Consider the following 22,009-nt stretch of genomic DNA (forward strand, 5'->3'; position numbering starts at 1 on the left):
GGGATTCTTGTTTCACTCTATTTTTTCCTTGTGGGTCTCTACAAAAGTTGACACCAAGGTAGAAAATGCTCTTTTTGGTTAATTCTAAATTTAGTAAAATGTTTAGTAATTGTCCCTTCATCCAGCGATGAGCAGCATTGCATAAACCTCTACACCTTCTATAAAAGTTCTACATTACACTGAATCAAATAGCTTACATCATTTGCACGGAACTACATATTAAATTATTATACAGGATTTTAGATATGCATATTAAATATGATGCCGCTCTAGTGGTCACTATACTGTACAACCATTGATTATATTCTCACTGGAACTTCAGATTTCTAATATGTGGACCTTCATTAAAACTACTTAACTATAACCTGCCCTCGTATATGATAGTAAAACAGGGCACACAGTTTATCTGGACGCTCAAATATTTGGTATTTAGAATTGTCTAGCATACATTACATAAGTTTATGACAAATCTTGTCGAAGGCGTGTACATTAGTCTCAGGCTAGTGGCTGGTGGTCAGTTTTGTGATATTGTCGTATACAGGAGAAATTCTAATGATTCTCTTTCGAAAGTAAATAAATCAAGAAAAAACATATAGCTTATTTATGGAGTTCTTTACATAAATAAGTTATTAGTAAAGAAAACTAGCCAAAGGTATGTATAGTAGTAAGTTATGACAAAAATTATATTTGATAAAGAACACTATATTCAAAGGTTGGATAATCCACTTAACATTTGATTATACTTGCACAACATCCTAAAACAACTTAATGATAACACTGTTGTAGTAATACATATCAGACAAAAATGATATAAATACTTTCAAAAAGTGGATAGTTTATATAAGAACCTATCTAATATTGCTGTTAACATGAAAAATATATTTTGATTAATGGTTGTTCCATTGTTTTTGAATTAAAAACCAGTGTGTGAAATTTTCTTTTCATTAAATTTATTTTGCAAGCTGTCGCTTCTCCATACCGTGTTGCCCGGTTATATATGCTTGAAAAGGAAAAGTTTGAAAAACGTACAGCTTGAAACTTACATTATTTTTTACCTTTATTCTGCGATGAAGATTGCAATGAAAATAATTTTGATGAGAAACGCAATCGTATACCGCTTTGCCAATCTAGACATACCTCAACATAAAGAGGTCTGCAGACATAACATACATTCATCGTCTCAATTTTTTGTCATTCAATGTTTAATCTTAAAGATTAAACAGTCATGTCAATCAGCTCATGTGTTAATATATCTTTACTTATTTTATCATTTAATTAAAGAATTGATTTATGTTATGCAAATGATTTTGCAATTGATTTAAAGGTTTATATCTTGAAGATATTTGTTTCATGTGTTGTTAAACAGTGTTTATGTCTTTGTTTGCTATTACATGTTTATCTTTTTATCAAACTCAACCCACACACAAATCTTTTAAGGGTCAAATAAAATAAATCATCTACCAGTATGTGAAATGATTATTTGTCGTTCTCTTTTGTTGTCATACCCCCCCCCCCCACACACACACACACCCGCCGCTGATATCAATTTTGTATTTTGCGTAAATTGTTATCTTGAGTTGAGTCATATGGAGTGCATGTTCGTTTAAAAATCAAAATGGCGTCACAGGTATGTTGAATTAAATTTTTTCGAGTATTCTTACCAAGTTAACAATGAATCTTAACTTTAGATTGAATTATGAAATTTGAATGTATATACATGTATAACGGATCAATATGTATTTTCTATCATTATTTGCCCATAATGCCTCTAGATTGTCTTTTTTTCTTATGTCTCAAAAGCTTTTCATTCTTTGTGTTCTCTTACAGTTTCCAAAATTTACTCTCTTGCATGCCAGCTACCTGAATCATCCTTTGATTCTGCTGCTTTTTAGCAATTATAGTAGTACAGTTTTTGTAATTTAGTACTTTGTAAAGAAGTAAAAATACTACATGTATATAGTTTTTTGGTTTTTGGTGTGTGTCTTTTTTGTTTTTGTTTGTGGGGGTGCTATTTTTATGACACATAATTACAGATGCAGCACTATTTGCCACAGGTGATAAGCTTATAACATTCTCTAAATCATTTGTTTGAACGTTCATACTCATGTTTGTCCTTTCTCATTTAAAAGAAGCAAATATTTACCCATTTCTGAGGCATAATGTGCCTTTGAAAACAATTTGTCGATTTACAGCATTTCCCTCTGTCTATTTTGTTCTTTATTTCATTTTAACTGATATGTCTTGACAAAAACACACATATAACACCTAATTTTATTTTAGGTACACAAGTTAGTCAAACTTAATGTTGGAGGAACACGTATGACAACAACAGCCGAAACATTAATGAAGGATCCCGGAAGTAAACTTGCCAACATGCTAACGAAACACGATGTTTTTCATAAGGATTCTGATGGAAGCTTCTTCATTGATTGTGAAGCTGAAATATTTAAAGTCATCTTGAATTTTCTCCGATTTGGCACCTTGCCAAAGGTAGAAAAGGTATTACAATTGTATGATGTTGCAAAACACCTTAATGTACATTCATTGATTGATAAATTGAAGTCATACCATGCAGTGAAGTATGAAAACCAAATGGCTTCCTTGCATCAGCGATTTTCAAACTTTGAAGGAGAACTAGGGAAAGTGATCAAGAGAATAGAAGAGATAAATGCTGCACCAAATGAAGCTAAAGCCATTCATTTCTTTAGAAGTCGTTGCGAATATTGTTTTTCTCAGAAATATGAACTAAAGGCATGCGGTACCAGTATTTATGCTAACATTTTCATGAACAATATGAGTGTTGATGATGAATTTGTGGCGTTACTAGCTTATAACCTATGTAAACTTGGTTATGCAAAACAAATAGCTAAGAGGCGGTACAACGAACCTTGCAAAGGAAACCCTCATGGATATTGGCACGACGGCCTTCAGCTGATCTTACTTACAAACTAACTTAGTTTGAACAACGTATTGTTTTGCATTTCAGTTGAAATGGAACTAAAATTTGCCAACGGCTGAACTGTAATCAACTGTAAAAAAAAACCATTTCGTTCTCTATCCTTTTCTTATATATTCATAATCATAATCACATTGAGTGTGTATGTACAATGAAAAATAAATATAGTTTCAAATAACCACTCTATATGTTGTGATTAATTTATAAAACAAAAGTTGTCAGTAGGACAATGCACTCAAATATTTTCAGTGATTGATAGTGAAAAAGCATGGATGATGTAGGAATTAACAGAGGGGAAATTCCATCTCGAAAACTAAATCACATAGTAACGAACTGGATAAAGGACCATATCGTATTAAAAGTCCATATCAGACATAGGTCATGGAAAGTGACCTGAAATAAAATTCATAAAACATGAATTAATTTTCAAGCGGATACTATCAATAATTTTGAAGATTGACGATGCATGCATACGCTTTAATCAAAATTTGTGGAAGTTCACAAAGGGTTACAAGTCAGAGAAAATATATGCCAGATCTATTGACCTTTGATCATGACCACCAGTTATGATAACAAAGACATGTAAAGGGATTCAAGTGAACATATCCCTCAGAAAATTCGAAGATTTGATGTATTTATGGTCACCTTCAGATTTATGTTGCATGCAAAACAAAGGGATATTAGTCAGTCAAATCATTGTAAGAGTTATGGGCCATGAATAGTAATCTCAAATTATGTCTTTGAGTACAAGATTTTCCAACGTTTCACAATTCAGATACCGGAAAGTGATCTCAAGTTATGACCACCTTTTTACTTTACTTTAGTAGTATTAAAGATTGATGTTGCGTGCAAAACTATGACCAGGAATTTTCTAAGCTCACAAGTTCCAAAATTATGTCAAATTCATTGTAAGAGTTATATGACCTGGACAGTGACCACCTTATATGATCTCAAATAACTCTGAGAAGAAAAAAGCAAATGTTTTAGTGATTTATTAGATATGATGTTGCCCATTAAACATTTATTAAAGCCACTCGGTCCAATGGTATTTAAAAAAACATTATTCAAGATTAACATGATAATCAAATAGTCAACTTGAACAATAAAGTTATTTTTGTAACGAACTTTTTAGTTAACGAACTATTCTCTCCTTTTATAAATCAAAAATTAAAACTTAGCCCGTTGAAGTTATATGGTACGAGTATCAAAAACCTGACTAGGTAATCTGGACCTCCAGGCAGTCTGACCAGGCTCTATACGGCTGGTAGTCTTGAGTATTTTTAACATTGAAAGTCAGATTGTTCCAAATTCAAAGTTTTGTTGCTATCATTTGTCATACAATGGTTTATTGAAGTTGTGTATATTTTATTTTACTTATATTGACAGTCCATACTGACCACTTTCCAGTATAATTAACTCGGAGGTGATTGTGAACATAACTACATTAATATCAAACCATCTGCCGCGTCATTAATTTGAAGTTGCAAGCATGTGTAATAATAGGTTTAACAGGTAATAATATTATACGTTTGCTTTTTTAGAAAACAGCTCTGTAAAATGGGCGCACATTGACGGTTTGTGATATATGAGCTATGTGCGTATCTTTTAAATTAAATCCGTCAGCATCCGGTTTAGTTGTGAACGGGTGTTCTATACTTCATATCTATTAAAACATGATAAAAGCGGATTGAACTAGCGTCTCATGATAAATACGTTGACGAACTGCAGTTTTTATTTTTGATTAAATAATGATATGCGTGCAAAATGTTTATCCAGTTTAAAGGTAGAATAAGATTAGTGTGTTTCTTTTTTTTTTGTTAGATTACAGATAAGATATTATTTATTACCTCTTTTATTAAATGTGTCCTTAATACGATTATAAAACATTACTTATTCAGTGAAACCGCTTATAGTTTGAAGAATCAGGTATTCACGCAGTTTGACATTACGAAAACAGTAATTATTTCTTTTTTTACGGGGAAACATTATATGTTCATGTTCCTCACGAATTTGAGCGGCCTCTACACTTGATTAAAAATTTGAAAATAAATAAATATAATAAAAAGGTTAGGGAAGAGAATAAAACATGAACCGTCTTTCGTTCTACGTAGATCACAAATAGTTAAGTGGAATAGAGGCACGGAACGGTGTTCCGTTTGGACAATCGTGATTTCTTTCATTTCGTCCTTACCCGCAATGCACGATGATACGATGGTGAAAACACGATGGTGATTATATAAGAATCTGACACTGGCTGCGGTATAGACGGGCATTTCTTGCTCGAAGGTAACTGTTTACGGCGGTAACGAGGCTCTGTATGGTGCAGACACTAAGCAACGGCGCAGACTTTCCTTAACCATTGCTAGGTGTCTGCACCGTTGTCGAGACGAAACAGAAAGTAGACAAATTTCGACAAAACAAATTGACAGAATAAATATTTAAATTACACAGACGATTTTATACATTTACTGTAATAAACAAGAGTATTCACTTCAATATTAGTATAAAGAGCTCCCCACCTACAAAAATCCCCCGCCATATACAACTGAACATCGCGTCAAGCTTAGCATGTCAATAAGGAAACTTATCACTTTGTTACAACAGCAGGTGTCAAGTGCTGTGTGGCAGCTGAAAAAAGTTGCCCCATACTTCACTACAGTGTTGTTATATTTTTCTGGTCTTTCGGGATCATTGATGCCAGCACTATTGAGAGTTGAGAATTGAGAACCGCTCAAGCCGGTGCTAGGAGGCGCGAGGGATGTTGCACTTATTCATTATCCCTCATGTACAGACTCAATCAAATCGAGTCTGCGATTCTTACGTTATATTGTTGTGACTAATGCTTCCGAGGAATCACTTTATTTCCAGATTTTTTACCAAAGTTGGGTCCAGAACGTTATCCATATAAAATTGACACAAAACATGTTCAGAGACGGTTTCAATGTTGAATGACATAAATGATCTCTCTTATGAAGGCAGACATTTTAAAAATATTTTTAATGAATGAAAGTGAATTTTGTCCGATTGAAATAATTCTTTTAAATAAAATTTTAGTAATTGATGTAAAATTATATTTTGAAGTTTATGGTTAACTCTGAAACGAGTATATAATTGATTTGAATCTAAAACAATATGAAAAAATCTCCAAACAATTCTGGACCGCTTCGAGTTGCAAGTTCTCTATAATTTTTGACAAAATAGTTGTGCAAGCAACATACACCGAACGAAGCTGAACAATAGTGGAGCGTGTTAATAGATATATCTGGTTTTCAGTCATTTCAAACAAAAAGAGTAATAAAGAAAAATATACTTTTTTCATTCCATGATGGGGTGTTTACGTTTTATAGGATTCGACTCAGCTGAAATTGCGCGAGAAAATGGCATGATTCATACACAATCTTTGATTAAGATTAAGGGTAACACCCTTGGGATTTTTCATAGACACTTTCCGTGTTTCCCACCTACCTAGAGAGGTTAGAAACCCAGATAATCCTCGCATGTATCAGTGCTATATACACTTCGCATGTAAAAGAACAAAGGGGTCTATTCAATAAGAGCTAGGGACTAGTTCCCGGACTCCCTTGTATGTCATAGCTGTCTCTAGTGGAAATACTGGAATAATCCCCTACTGGAAATAAGTGCTTGCACTTACGTAGGTTATCCTTGACCGCCCGGTCTAAAGAAAATCAATCAATCGATTGATTGATTTCACATTCCTTTATAAATTTCTATCACAATTGAGCAATTAACAATTTAACATTTCTGAATGCGATAACATCCGTGATAACTTTCGCAACTTGAGCGTTTATCAACTCAGGATTTTGTTGTTATTTCTGTTGATCCCTCAACGATCCGAAAAATACTCTAGACAGAAATCATGGGTGACGGCTGCTTATCAAGAGTGGGCTTGTTGGATAAACGGGCAGGTAATTTTCATTAAACGTTTTCCTTAATGCTTAAACAACAATGCTTGAAATCACAGTGCCTGAAAATATTAGCACCATCGTCGTTAACAAAAGCGGTCGTAATATTTCATTAACTATAGATTGATAAACGCATTTCATTTTATTATTGCTTGCTTTATTTTTATTTACAAAAACAGGATAACTATATTCTTGTAAAATAATGAAATGACGAAATAATTTGGTCAAAAGACTAGTGCCATCTGTTAGTTTTTATTTGTTTGGGTCGTCAGACAAATAATGGTAGCGAAATTTCAGAGTCTAATGCTGTTAATTGCAAATGCCTAAAGTAGTCCACTTTTTTAAAGCGGTTACTTCCCTTTATATGTACACTAACGCCGACAAATTCAGGGGAGATCAATGCGTAAAGATTGTCAAATAACAGGTGCATTAATTTTCAAGCAAAGTAGTTCCCGAATGGTCGAGGATTTCTAATATTGTTTCATTCTTTATAGATATAAAAGCCTACAGTAAGCTCCATGATTATTTACAACTGTGTTAATAGCGTCGAAATAATAAGAGTTAGAATCCCTAATTTAGAAATACAGGCCGATAAAATATTATTCACCGTGGCCGAGGGGTTTGCACGCTCGCTTATGAATCAAGAGGTCTGGAGTTCAAATCCCCGTTGAGGCAACTCATTTTTTAATTTTTTTTTAGTCAAACAAACATTGAATTGACTATCAGTGTTGCAATTAGTCTTATAGCCAATTTACTAAAGTTAAAATACTGGAAAGCATTGGTGGCACTTTACAAAAACAAATTGGTTTATAATCTCACAACCTTCACCTTTCTGGCATTCTGAGACCCAAACAAATTCAGCGCCTTCTGTGCTTTGATTTAAGAAGTAGGGAATTATACTATTTACTTCACTATATGTTTTACATGTACATAGAAATTTTTCCCGCATAAAGCGTGCACTTAACAAGTTTTTTTTCCTTTTAGTCAGACACTTTACTGTGATCAAACACTTTAAACTCCAGAGGGAACAGCTGTGGTCTACGCATTGATAATTTGCTCCTCCTACCCGCTAATAAAGATTTCATGTCAATACAGCTTTGTGTTACTACGGTTTATACATTCTGAGTGATAAAGATAACATTCTTCAATCTCGTCAACTGTTATAAAACCAAAATGGCTGAACAGGTATCTATAATTTAATTTGTTTTATTCTTAATATGTTTACATAGTTAAAGATTAATGAGTTAAAACAAAACAATTATTTGGAAAATATAATTGAATAATATACAATGTTTAAATATAATTAAATATATGTATATGATAATTTTATGTTGATAGCAAGATTTAAATCGTCTTTAGTACAATTATAGAAATAGCGTCAACATCAAAGCTACAAATTTGCAACATTTGTTTCTTTCTATTTTGCACTTTATTTCGCCGTAACGAACTATATTGTTGATTTAATGTGACACCGACATTCTTCTTATTTTCTTTTACAAAAGTTGGTCAAACTTAACGTTAGAGGAGCATACATGACAACAACCGACGACACATTAAAAAAAGGAGGAAGTAAACTTGCCAACATGTTGGAGGCAAACAACGTTTTTCTCAAGGACTCTGACGGATGCTTTTTCATTGACTGCGATGTTGAGATGTTCAAAATCGTTTTGAATTTTCTTAAATTTGGCACGCTACAGCACACGGAAAGAGTGTTAGAATTGTATGAAATCGCAAAGTACCTTGACGTGAAAATGTTGTGTGAATGCTTAGAATCTCACCATGTTGTGATCTATGAAAAACGAATATCATTATTAGAGCAAAGGAATCAATCGTATTTTTCTGATGTCCTGAAAAAAGTTGTCGAGGCCATAAAAATTAAGTCTGCTGCACCGAATGAAGCCAAGGCTATTTATTTTTTAAAGAGCTATTGTCAATCTTGCTTTCCTGAGGTATATGGAGGTACAACAGCCGATCTTTATGCCAACATTTATCTTTCCGATATTTGTTCTAACATTGACGATTTGACGTTACTCGCCTATAAGCTGTGTAAACTTGGTTATGCAAAATATATAGCTAGAAGGTTACATAATGAAAGGTGTACAGGAAATAATACGGTGTGGCACTACGGGTACCAGCTTATTCTGCTGCAAAACTGACAAATGTTTGAACATTTTATTCTGTTTATATAGAATTACTAAAACAAACACTGAATGCATGGTACAATAAATAGATAAGTAGATATGTAAGTAAAATCTTAAGTTTGTTTTATGCAGCGATTGCACACATATGACATAATTGGGTACATATCGCTTAAAAAAGTGAGATATTGTCATTCAAAGACTGGATTTTCCATTATGTAAAAAATGTTGCATTTGTAAGCCAACGTGTTTTATACCATCCAAACATCATTTTCATATTACGGTTAATTGACCTGTTAATTATTTTCAGTAAAATGATCTATATACAATGAAAGGTCAAATTATAAAAACTTCATAGTCTGGTCTCTTGAAATACTAAAAAATGGTTTGAAATTTTCGACCACTAAGGAGAAGTGGTGACCGCCAGGTCTTCTAAGAAAGATGTGGTAGACCAGGCACCTAACAGTTATCGAAAACTTGTAGGTCGGAGCATCCTCAGACAGTAAGGTTACACCTAATAGAACCGTTTACTGGGTGCTTTGTGTTTAAAATTGAAAAAAAAAACAACAATTAATACGATATCACAGTATGCTGTCTTGGTAACCGTCACCAATTTTGAATATGAACGGTTGAAAGACCCAGGGTAAATAACCTTATGTACACTTTATTACTGCAGCTTTCGGTTGGCTGGAAATAGCGCGCCTATATTTCGTCGCCAGTCAGACTGGCGGAATTAAGGGAACAATTTCAACAATGTTTGAGCACCGTATTTAGCTATCTGATGTGCATCGATTAAAAGATTGAAAAAATAGTTTTTCCTTCTTTGATCATTTGAGGTTCATAGTTGGTTAAAATTGAATCAGTCCCACCTTTAAAGCTCTGATACCATGTCGTGACAACAAGAGTCGGTAGAGCCGGGTGACGCTCCCCGAAAACTTTTTGGACACACAGAAGTGGTTTCTTGTTGATATAATTCCAAAATAAGGCCAGGCAGAGTTACGGTTCTGTATTGCGCCTCTACTCAATGCGATATATCTACCTATTAAGTTTCTTGTTCATAACCTCTTGTGGTTTCAGAATAATGGCCCTGACAAAGCTCACAGTGTAAAAATGAAAAAAGGCAGTAACAAGGCAAAGTTTTGGTTCTTATGCACTTCCATTTATACTTTATGAGAGCTATCTACCTACAAAGCTTCTTGTTGATATCTCTGAAGGTTTCAGGGTTATGTCCCATACAAAGTTCAAAGTGTAAAACAGTAAAATAAATAGGGGCAATAATTTAAAAATTAGGGTAAGGCATAGTTAAGTTTCTTTCGCACTGCACAAAGGTCAAGGTCACACATTGCATTGCTTTGTCATTCATGGTGAAACATGAAGTATGCAGAAATATGCTGCTCATAAAGATGATACTAAGTATGTAATATGATAGTGCATTGATAGTCATATCCAGTCCATGTTCTTTTGTCATTCAGTGAGATATTTTCTTCTAATATCTTGATTTAAAGATATAATTCTTTAAAACAACTTGTGATGAGTTTGTAGTTTTTAGATCACGGCCATGCTTTCATAAAAGTACATCGTTGGTTAAATCGAGTCATCAAAAAATGTCATTATTTAATTGATTTTTGAAAGAACTAAGCATACTTTTGAGGCACATACACAAAACTTGTCACATTCAGTGGCCAGGTCGACAGTTTAAAAAAATAAATTGTTAATTATTGAAACACCTTTTAATATTAACCATGCCTTTGATTGAAGTAATGGTCATGGTTCCTCTACTTGGCCCTGCTTAAGGGGATTTGCCTGTTTCCAACGACAGTTATGCTCAAGATAAAAAAAAGTGCGTCAACATTTCAGTTAGATGCGACTTTTCAAGTTTAATTAGGAAATAGACATCAATTGTAGAATAATGCACTATCACGAAGGCCAATAAACTATATTTTGCGAAACTGATAATGATAACGAATGGACTTTACCCGTTGCTCTATCCAATATCTATCAGCGAAACAGGAAGAAAAAATATACTTCAAACTTATTTTAGAAAGCAAATAGATTAGATAATTTATCCCCCCCCCCCTCCCGCCGGGAATTTTAATACCTGTTTACCTGTTTATCATTTACGTTTGATATAATGATGTTACATAAAAGTTTGAAAAGAATGATAGGCGATGAGGAAAAAAATGCTAAATCAGGAACAAATTTTTTAAAATATAGTGCATATAAACATTTCAGCTACTTTTAAATTAACTTCAGTTAAAAATAGAAAAAAAAATAACAAGAATCTCAGCTAAGTATAGGCATGTTTTTAGAAAATACCAAAGCTAATTTAGGAATGGACATCGTGAAATTGCGAGATCTATTTCTTTTTCCCCAGGGTCAAAATATAAAGGAGTTTGCATTTGTTTTTTTTTTAAATTCTATATATATATAAACTATTTGTTTTTACATGGCTTTAAATGCATTTTTAAGAGAGTAACGCACTGTATATTGCAAAATTATTAAGTCGAAAAAGAAAACTGAGTGTTGATTTGTTTGTTTGTTTCATTTTACGCCTTTTTCCAACAGTATTTCAGTCATATAGGCGGGTAGTTTCCTAACCATCGTTCCTGGAGATTGACACCAGTACTAGACTATCTTCCTCTGCGCTAAACTACCAAAGCATCTCCCGGGGATCGAACCCACGCCAGAGAGGTAACTGGATTAGAAGTCATCGACTCTAACCCATAGATCACGAAGGCGGTAATTGAGTGTTGAACTACAAAAGACTTGAAGATGTTGTTCAATTGTAGGATTCTACATCATCGCGCACCTGCAAAATGATCTCATTTGGACTGTTTTACTGTCTGGTTTAAGCCTGAAAACGGGATAAATTAAGTCTGGGAGTCCGAGTTGAAGCAGGAAGTAGGAAAAAAAACTTTACCCCGTTAACAGGACTAAACTAGGCAGTAAAACTTTAAACGTTTTTTTAAAAAATACATCAAGTACTAAAGCCAATCTTTGGTGTGCCACATTATTTTTTTGATATTCGAATAAAAACCTATTTTTCCTTAACAAAAAAAAGCCCAGTCCGATTGAGAGCATTTTGCAGGTGCGCGATAACGTAGTTTCCTACCAATGTTGTTGTAAATGCGGACTAAACTAGCTTCAACTTGACAGACAACTTTTTTTTCCTGTTAAATAAACGACGTGTGTACGTGATATTTACGTGATATTTATTCAGTTTCAATGTAATTTTATATATGTTTGCTTACTCAGCTAATGATAAAGAGTTTATTTAAAACCTTATTTCGTGTTTGAAATAATTTTTGTCCGATAGAAATGCAGTATTTCAAACGAATCTTAACACATTTACTTTAGTAAATCGGCTATATTAAATTAAATTTTGTAAATGCTTATCAGCAAACACTAAATTAACATTTCTTTCAAAGTTACTTACACACAAAATAACATAACTAGTTGAAAGAAAAAACAAAACAAAAAACTTAATTACATACACATGATATCAAGGTTTTCTCTGTCTTCTCTTTGTCTTTCTTTGTCTTCTCTGGCCATTAACACATGTACTGGCCATTTTTCTAAAAGTAACACATTGTTATGAGTGAGACTAACAAATTTGTTGGAACACCACACTTAATACCATATTCCGGTATAGACCGGATAAGGCGCTTGGATGATTGAATGATTTCACCCTACGAAATGAACTTGATAATGCCTTATTCAACTCTTCACACCGATTTATATACGATAGTGAATGAAAAATGTGTGAATCGGCGAAAAAAGCAATTTTTTCCTGCTTTGTGATCATGATTTCTTTAAGGGTCTATAGGCACATACTGTTTCAACTTTAGTGAGTAAAATCCCATAGTTATACTGATCACCTGTGGTATCAAAATTTATTTTCAGTATAATTGCATGAAACGTTTGGTCGACTTCACAAGTCAAAATTGATATAAACGTCCATTCAAAGTTTCAATTTAAATTTATATAATGCAAAATAAGGAATAATGCCAGTCACATACAAAAGTCAAATAAAACTTGGAGAGTAAAGCATTGGCATTCACATATATAGGACAAAACAAATGATGGAGTATACCAATCAGTCAACCATAGTTCCTTTCTAGATAAAACTCCGGTTTATCATCATCAGCTGATATACCGTACATCGATATGTTTGTTGACATAGTTACTAGTTCAAATGTGGATAATTGAAAAACTTCGTCGTTATTTTTGTGTCGTCACGTTTAAATATATACGACGGCGATGGATCATATCCGTACAATTCAAAATCTTTTCGAAACACATACACAAATTTCTTCAAAAGAGAGGGTTCTACGCTAGTAAATGCTTCTATTTTAACATCACGTTTTTGTTTGCTTAGCTCCGCTTTATTTGAGGCATTGTTGGCCTCTTTCACAAGATTTTCAAAGTCTTTAGCACTTATCTTTTCAACATTATCTGTTGTTATATTAAGCGGTAGTCTTTTTTCTATTAGACCCCGCATCTGCATATATAGCCAAAATCTCTTTAACGCCTTCTCCCATGAAATGTATTTAGATATCTGTGATTTACTGTCAAACCAATACTCGATATTAACTTCAATGGATGCTTTTGTAGACAGCGTGTCCCATTGACTATCCAGTGTTTTTATCATTTCATTTTGCGCTTCAATCTTCTTTAAAACATATAAAGAATCTTCCTTGAAATTTTCCATCCGCCCTATGAATGAATAATTGTGATGGCACGGATGACAACTAGTTCCAATACTTTTGATATGAGGATCTTTATACATATTTGTGCTTTCCATATCAGTTGCTAATCTCACAAACTCAGCGAAACTTATGTCGTGACCTCTAACGGCTGTCTTATTAACATTTTGGCGGTATTTATTAACTGCTAGCGCACCAAACTGCCGCCAGTAGAACGGATTAGGGGCAACAATTTTGTCAACGTACGCTGATAAAAGGCGGGAAAATGGATTTCGTACAAACATGAATGAAAAGTAATCAGTTGGGAAATCGGATGAATAAGACTTAGAAAAATGATCTTTAATCTCTTCCTGAGCCAATTCTTCAGGGATGTCAAACGGTAACTTGTCTTTCGAATGTTTAAATGCAAATGTATAAAATACTCTTCTCCAAAATGTTGTTCCAATTTTCTCAACGGGACAATATAGTATGTTTTTACCAGGAATATATTGTAAAGTCGAAAGAACGCGAGATGGACCTGATTGTTTCACTTCAGCAGAACATGCCTTGCGTACGCTTTCTGATAGTTGTAAAACTGGCATGGCCTTTTCTATATCAACTTTATTTGTCTCATGATATTTGACAGCATTCACTTCTAACATATTTGGCTGAACACCCTGCAAAAAGAGAATAAAATTTAAACCTTTTAACTCCAGAAAAATGATGAAATTTTAATCGGATCGTCGTCAGCTCGAATGAATCCGGCATATTTCGATATTTTTCGTTTTATTATAGTTTCAAAACCAAGAGAATCCTCCATACGGCAAATGATTTACGATTGCGGAATGTATATATCATTTAAAGCCTCATTCGTGTATTAATATAGGGTTAATGCATCTTTTTTCGTGCATTAACATCTACAGAACCAAGAGGACGCATTCAAAGTCCGAGCCCGCATACCGTTTCTTAAAAAGGGTAATATATATATAGAGAGAGATATAGATACCTTGACAGCTGGGTCCCTTCTACTAAATAAACCTGAAATATAAAAAAAAACCAACATATACAAAAGGAAAGGAAACCCAGCGTCCACGTCATTCTGACCTTGCTTAATGTATGAGATTTTCAAATAAAGTAAGAAATCAATGCCAAGAAAAGAGCAACATCACGGGATAAACACAGATTGACTGGACAGGAGGACCCGTATATTTATTATTACAGGCTTGTGTGGAACGACAGGTACAAAGGCGTTCAACTAGTTTCTAGTAGCTATATTGTTTCCAAAAATAGAGAGAAAAAAAAACTTAAATGACATTACACCGCCTGTCAATCAAACTGGCAGAGGCCACAGAATATACTGACATATTGACAGCTCGAGTAAGTTAGTTTATTATACAAAAGGACAATAAATTTCTACATTTGGAAATAATAAGTACAAAACATTATACAATGCATTGAAAAGGGAAAAGGTTTAAAGAAATCCATTTTTTTATTTCCATTATATCTATTCATAATCACATTGCATATTATAAGGTACCAGAATATCCAGATGATATGACATATTTTGTTTATAACGTATAGAGTCAATAAAAACGCAGCCGTAAAATGCAAATATAATGAGTAAATACAATAAAAAAATTGGGTAAAAATATCTAACCTGAATATTTCTATTAAAGTTCAATAAATTAAATAAAATATTCAAATAGATCTACTTAATACAAACTAATACCAATAACATCATGTCTGATTTATGTGAAGAGTTTTAATTGTGTGTATTTTAAAGAGAATAACGTTGTGTTGTGTCGTAAATCATGTCAAATGTATGTTAACAATACATAATCAAATACATGTATCATAAAACGTTAGCAAGGTCTTGCAATTTTCTCAATCAGTTTTAACAATTCATGAACAAATTATTGTATTATCTATATTTAATTTCGCACATAAAACACGAAAAAATGATTTTAAATTTTATTTGTGTCACTAATATAATTTTACTGTTTTACTTCAATTTCAAAATAAAACGATCATATCATATACTTTTCTACATATAGTCTCTCTTTGAAATTGAAAGATATAATTATATTTTGTCAGTTTTAAATATTCATTGAAGTCAAAAAGAAATAACACGATCTTTGCAAAACGCTTCATGCGTCATTAATAAGTGAATGCAGATTTATTTTTTTTTTGACATTTTTAAAATATCTTAATACATTAATACGAGTACATTGCATAATAGATCTACTATTCTATAAAACCATTAAAAGCATCAAAATTTTATATATACAAAATTTATGTAAGGTAACTTCATTGGTAACATAAGTAGTTTAACAGTTTTGCGAATACATCGGTACCGTATTTTGTCTAAGGTTCTTACTGACCGGGTCACGTGAATCAGTGGGCGGAGCGATCCCTTCTCTGGCGTAATGTCAATTGCGACATGGTATTAAGACGGTCAGCTTCAGTGAATGGTAAAATCTAGTAACAATTTTATATGCAAAGATGTGAATGAATATATGTTCTGATGTCATTGAACTTGTTGAATAGAATAATTTTATTTTACGAGACTACGAGTCCAAGACATTTAGTAATAAATATATTATATAATATAATATCAGTTATAAAGATGTCTTATATGTTACATGGTTCAGTGTAAATGGTTGTAAAGTAACATTTCCGTTACATGAAGTAACAACCGTTTATACATGGTTATATAACATGTCTGACATTTTTATAGGCCCCTATAATGAATTTATAAAACAGCAAAATGACGTCAGGAAAATTAATTCTACGCTCAATGTATTTCAACAAGGATCTATTTTTTGTATCAGTTCTCCTTTTAATAAGCATGTTAAAATGTAATTCTTTTTTTCGGTTTTTCCTTCTAACATGCTTCATAATTAATCATCCAGGCCTACCGGCCTTCGTGATTGTATTCCTAGGCTACGCATTTGAACTCGAACTGTACATAATTCTACAGCAATGCACTCAGAATTTAAATCTTTTTTCTATAACAAAGCGCTCTTATTTGATATCTATTTTCTAAATGAATAGCGAAGTTACACACGCGCAGTTTTATAAAATCATTGATAATCAGTTCATCTCTTATTTGATCTTATTATGCGATCGATTATCTGACGAGCAAAAAATATTTGAGCCGCGTCACGACAAAACCAACATAATGGGTTTGCGACCAGCATGGATCCAGACCAGCCTGCGCATCCGCGCAGTCTGATCAGGATCCATGATTTTCGCTATCAGTTTCTCTACTTGATATAGAGTTTGTAAGCGAACAGCATGGATCCTGACCAGACTGCGCGGATGCGCAAGCTGGTCTGGATCCATGCTGGTCGCAAACCCATTATGTTGGTTTTGTCGTGACGCGGCTCATTTGTTTTTATTCAACGAGAGTTCAATAAATTCAGTAATGAACCTCAAAGTATATATTAATTATTTTATTTATCACATATCCAAAATAAAGACCGTTTAAAGTGAGTAAGAATCACTTTTCATTGACGCACTTACAATGTACATGCGTCTTTACGCTATGTTTGTATAAAGCAAAATGACGTCACGTCAAAATATGAACGGCCGTGCTATACCATTTTTACGGAGTCGCAAAAGCGGCACGGGTCTATGATAAGAAGATTACCAATGTTGTTCAAGTCAGCTATTAAATCGATTAATGTTTTATTCAATAAGGTTATGTAACTCATGTAAAAGATTGTAACAAGATAATCAATGCTTATCCTGCTTGAAGGGAAATAGTGTGTCTGTATTATGGTGTTCCGATAGTAGGCCTGCTTGTGTAATGTATGAATATTATAGTGTCCCAATAAATCCATTTTAGATTGGTTTTGCATTTATTATATATCGAAATACATCATATATTTCAATATTGCACCATGCAATAAATGAGACATTAAACTGCGTGTGCTTTCACGAAGTTCAGATACGGAAAATGAGGCTGGTGCATTTGAAGAGAGATGTAGGATGTTGAAGATGTGGTTAAAAGTTAGATAACTACCAAAACCAACAATGATACTGTATTCGTTTTACAAACCACTCTAAAATAATAAAAATAACCTCCCTTTTCTACACGTTTTTTATGAAAATGGTGATTCGTTTATGATAACTTGATATTATTTGTTATAAAGATTTTTGATAAGTTATATAGCCCTGTACAAACGTTGTTTATATATATAACCCGAGCTTCGAAGTGACCAGTTATATAGCAAACAACCGTTTTTATACAGCCATATTACCTAACGAATTTATAATACATTATTATATTTATTATAGAAAAAAAGGACATAATTTCATAAATTGACAGCAGCCGTGAATATGGGTTATATAAACGTCACGATACTCCAATGAAAAGCAACGTTACAAACGTAGAATATTATAATATTAGTTATAGAGATTTTTGACATGTTTTATGACCCTATCTAAACGGTTGTTTGGAATTTTATTGCAAACAACCGTTTTTATATGGTCATATAACCTGTCAGGAATATTTATAACGAATTCATAATAAGTAAACTTACTTTTTTGCGGAAAAAAATTGAGATGTCTTCATACATTGATTGCAGCCGTGTATATAAAACCATAGAAACGTCATGATTATCCAATGAAAAGCGATGTTACAAACGTGCAGTACTATAAAACTGGTAATGATTCCGCGCGTGAAATGCAAGTAATATAGTATATAATACCTTGATATAGAATCACAATGGAACATATTCCTAACCCGATCCACAATAACAGTCGTAACGCCCAGACGACAGTCCGTTTATGTTTCATCATTTAACTTTATCTCCTCAGCTTTTCTACAAAGAGAATAATGATTAAACAATTCATGGATTCGTCATCGAATTGACTTTTAAAGGCATGCGATATCTATTATAGCGGTCTTGCTCTCTCGCTTTAAGGGAAAATAAAGTATATGTGGAAATGTCAACTTATGTTAAACTTGGCCTAACCGTTGTTATTTATAACGGTTGCCTTTTGTTATGAACCGTTTAACAGTTTTTAACCTCTGATTAAAGATCTACAATATGTCAGACATCATAAAAAAGAAAGACATTTAATTCTAATTTTCGTTTGTATAATATACATTTAGTAAATAGGTTGTGGTTGACACCCTTAGGTAAGGTCATATTGTTTAATGCCCATATTGTGATATATCGTGTATTTTAACATTTGTATTAAGAACGGATTATATGAAGTAACCAGATTTGAGAGATTATGTTATGATAATACCGGTGGCACGTTTAGACGATTAGATCACTTAGGTTTCTTGTTGATATATAAAGTAATTGTAAATTAACTCACGTCCGTTTTTGAACTTGCTAAAAAATCAAATAATTTACAAAATGTACAAACACATCATCGATTATTCCCTGTTTTGAAATTCTACTACATTCTCAACTCCTATACACGCAATTAAAGGCACTCCACTGAGGTTTAAAAGCATAAAAACTTAACATTTGAATTTCTTACATAAATGAGCTGGGACACTTTAAACAGAAATATATGCAAAGATAGTAAGAAATATACTTTGAAATAAATTGAAAATCGTATTTTATATGCTTTTCGTAGTCAGATTTGAATGAAAAGTGTTTAAACGTTTTTCATTTTGGGTCATTTTTGCAATTTATATAATTATTCTGGAAAAACGAAGTTCGCGAATGATATGAAATTTTAAATCTGAAAGATTAATGGTCTAAACCTACATCAAATGGCACATTTATCTGGAACAAATATTTTCAGTCCCATTATGTCAAAAAACCTCAGTGGAGTCTCTTTAAACTTGAAATAGACTCCCAACCAAACCAAACCTATCTGGCTACTTCAGTAGGCACAGTGTTATACCTTTTAACATTGTGTCAAGGCGATTAAATTTTAATATAACATGTCTTATGACATTATATCCCTTATCTTTATTTCAACTTCTCTATGTTATTTGTGTGACAGACAAGGCAAGTAAAAAATACGGCAACTGCCCGTCGGTATAATGCTGAAAATGTATTGAATATCAGCCGGCACAATGCTCTTGTAACTGAACTGGGCCGTTTACCAACCTACTGAAAGTGACACAAGCAGACAGACAAGACAATTCAGTAGAGGGTATATTATAACCAGATTCAATATGACATTACAAACGTCCGGTAGCGTATCAGCAGCCCATAATAACTTCTACCTAAACTCTTTAAACAACGAATACCTAAATTTACCGAGAGGTACAACAACAATAACAATAACAACAACAAGAGCACCTACTTGCTATAACAGAGACGTTCCACTATTCACTTCCAAACAGTCAAATTGTTGTTGATATGTATCCGTAAGTACGAAACACAAAACTATAGCTTTTCCTTTTTAACCAAATACAAAAATGCGTTAAAAATTACAATTTTGCTTACTTTGTTATTGAATCAAACAACATATATAAATACTTAAGTTCGCAATAACAATGGTCTTTCAAAAGTGTTGAGGTCATAAAATGTTCACCATTGCGGAGTTATTCGATTGTAAAATCTTAATCCGATATTTAGTCAGCCTAAGGGTCACATGACCTGCATAATCACTGTGATCTCGTCAGAAAAAGTAACTCTATTATCAAATGGTCATATTGTATGTAATTCATATACACATGTAAATAAAACTCGGTTACAAAAGACTGATCAATATTAATAATCAATAGAGAAAACATTGACCACTTGTGTTGGTAAACTGAAATTACGATGACCCCAACTTTGTTGATTTTAAAGCCTACGTACAAAGCAAATAAAAGATTGGTTTTCTGCCTTAGTTGAAATACAAAATATTGGCGCATGAAATTAGTGTAAATGTACTAGCTAGTTCATACTGTTTGTATTAGTTTCTTTCTTTTTAAAAATTAAAATATATTACACATAGCAATCGCCAACATGACAAATGTAAGCGCATAGGGGATTTTAAATCGTAATAAATTAATTGTTTCAAGAGTGACAGTATTATCTCCTTACGCGTTATAAGAGTTGGTCCTTTACCGCAGCGCTGGACCCTTTGGTTGTGATTTTACAAGCAGATTGATCTCTCAGACCGGATTACATTTCAGCTGATTGTTTCTAAAGGACAGATATTTCAAAACAGATGGTTCCAAAAAGTTGGACATTTAACCAGCATATGTTCCTACAGAAAGTGGATATTTTCACTAGCAGGTGGTTTATAGGCAGGATATTTTACCATCGAAGTATTCCAGAAGGCGAAAACTAACATTGATTTTTCTGTTTATCATAATTTAGTAGTTGCATTACCGTTCACGTTACCTTAACATCTGATTAAAAATATTCAATTTAAGAATAAATGTTTTGTTTTTTTTCCCGAAAGAGATATAGATTAGATTAAGTTTCGCTAGACAATATGGACATCTTGTTAGATGATAGATTTAATGATGTTGTTCCATATCTAGTTAATTTCATTATTAGACAATGACAATGCCAACTTAAACAATTGAATAGATAGTTTGTGGTATTAATTTAAAAGCATCAGTAAATGTATTATGAATGTCGATTACTCATTAATCAATGCAATATAATACTCTTTTCATGCATGAACGTGGACATGATTTTAACATTTAATTCTTTTGAAAAATCTTCGATGAAGTGAAACAAAAATAAGCGAAGTTATATATTTAATTATTTCATTTATTATTGAAGCTACTTCTACGGAGGTACAAAGGTGACATGCGTGTGTTTTTATTTATCTCGTGGCCACGAGATACTATGTCGTGGCCACGAGTTACTAAGTCGTGGCCACGAGATAGCTAAGTCGTGGCCACGAGATACTATGTCGTGGCCACGAGTTACTAAGTCGTGGCCACGAGATAGCTAAGTCGTGGCCACGAGATACTATGTCGTGGCCACGAGATAAATAACCAATCAGATTACACCATTTATATGAATTTCCCTAATTAACTAGACATGTGCTATAGTACAAGGATGCCCCTACTTCACCAGCCTGTAAAAGTGCCATTTATACAACTTATTGACTGGTCAATAATTTTACATTTAGCGTCACTGTGACCCTGATTTTTGACCCAATGACCTCGAAATTATTAGATGTCATCTACTGATCAGGTGCAATGATCTTTCTGGGTTATATAAACCATTGCTTGTCCCTTCAGACAAGGATTTTTCCTTTATACTGTCCATGGGCAATGTCCCTACTTATTCCTTCTCAAGTTATCGTATAAACAAGGTTAACAGGCCGTAGTACGTACAAACTGACCAATTATATCACAGAACTGTCCCAACAAAGGTC

The 22,009-nt window shown here is 33.2% G+C and overlaps 3 protein-coding genes across 3 annotated transcripts; 2 read left to right on the plus strand and 1 right to left on the minus strand.

Annotated features, from left to right (window-relative positions):
- Positions 1-1,524: 1,524 nt before the first annotated feature.
- On the plus strand, positions 1,525-4,057 carry LOC132734888 (BTB/POZ domain-containing protein KCTD7-like). The gene is made up of 2 exons (XM_060721758.1): positions 1,525-1,627; positions 2,281-4,057. Exons 1-2 carry the CDS (start codon positions 1,616-1,618, stop codon positions 2,950-2,952), a joined length of 684 nt encoding a protein of 227 aa, XP_060577741.1. The 5' UTR covers positions 1,525-1,615; the 3' UTR covers positions 2,953-4,057.
- A 3,819-nt stretch (positions 4,058-7,876) lies between these two features.
- LOC132734921 (BTB/POZ domain-containing protein KCTD7-like) lies at positions 7,877-9,630 on the plus strand. Its single transcript, XM_060721804.1, has 2 exons — positions 7,877-8,064; positions 8,382-9,630. The coding sequence occupies exons 1-2, from the start codon at positions 8,053-8,055 to the stop codon at positions 9,033-9,035; spliced, it is 666 nt and encodes a 221-aa protein (XP_060577787.1). The 5' UTR covers positions 7,877-8,052; the 3' UTR covers positions 9,036-9,630.
- Positions 9,631-12,257: 2,627 nt separating this feature from the next.
- Positions 12,258-20,264, minus strand: LOC132734912 (carbohydrate sulfotransferase 11-like). The gene is made up of 4 exons (XM_060721794.1): positions 19,985-20,264; positions 18,418-18,531; positions 14,709-14,740; positions 12,258-14,379 (listed from the first exon to the last, which is right to left on the minus strand). Exons 2-4 carry the CDS (start codon positions 18,506-18,508, stop codon positions 13,204-13,206), a joined length of 1,299 nt encoding a protein of 432 aa, XP_060577777.1. The 5' UTR covers positions 18,509-18,531; positions 19,985-20,264; the 3' UTR covers positions 12,258-13,203.
- Positions 20,265-22,009: the final 1,745 nt, after the last annotated feature.

Source organism: Ruditapes philippinarum, unplaced genomic scaffold (genome assembly GCF_026571515.1).
Source record: "Ruditapes philippinarum isolate M1 unplaced genomic scaffold, ASM2657151v2 ctg3025_1_1_1_1, whole genome shotgun sequence".
Lineage (NCBI taxonomy): Eukaryota > Metazoa > Mollusca > Bivalvia > Venerida > Veneridae > Ruditapes > Ruditapes philippinarum.

Bases quoted from the DNA above. Each gene is read 5' to 3' on its own strand.
- LOC132734912 (XM_060721794.1), bottom strand. From the start codon at position 18,508: ATGATGAAACATAAACGGACTGTCGTCTGGGCGTTACGACTGTTATTG. The intron at 14,741-18,417 runs GTATTATATACT...TTTATATTTCAG, and splicing joins CATTGTGATTCTATATCAAG to GTTTATTTAGTAGAAGGGAC. The intron at 14,380-14,708 runs GTATCTATATCT...CTCTTTTTGCAG, and splicing joins GAAGGGACCCAGCTGTCAAG to GGTGTTCAGCCAAATATGTT.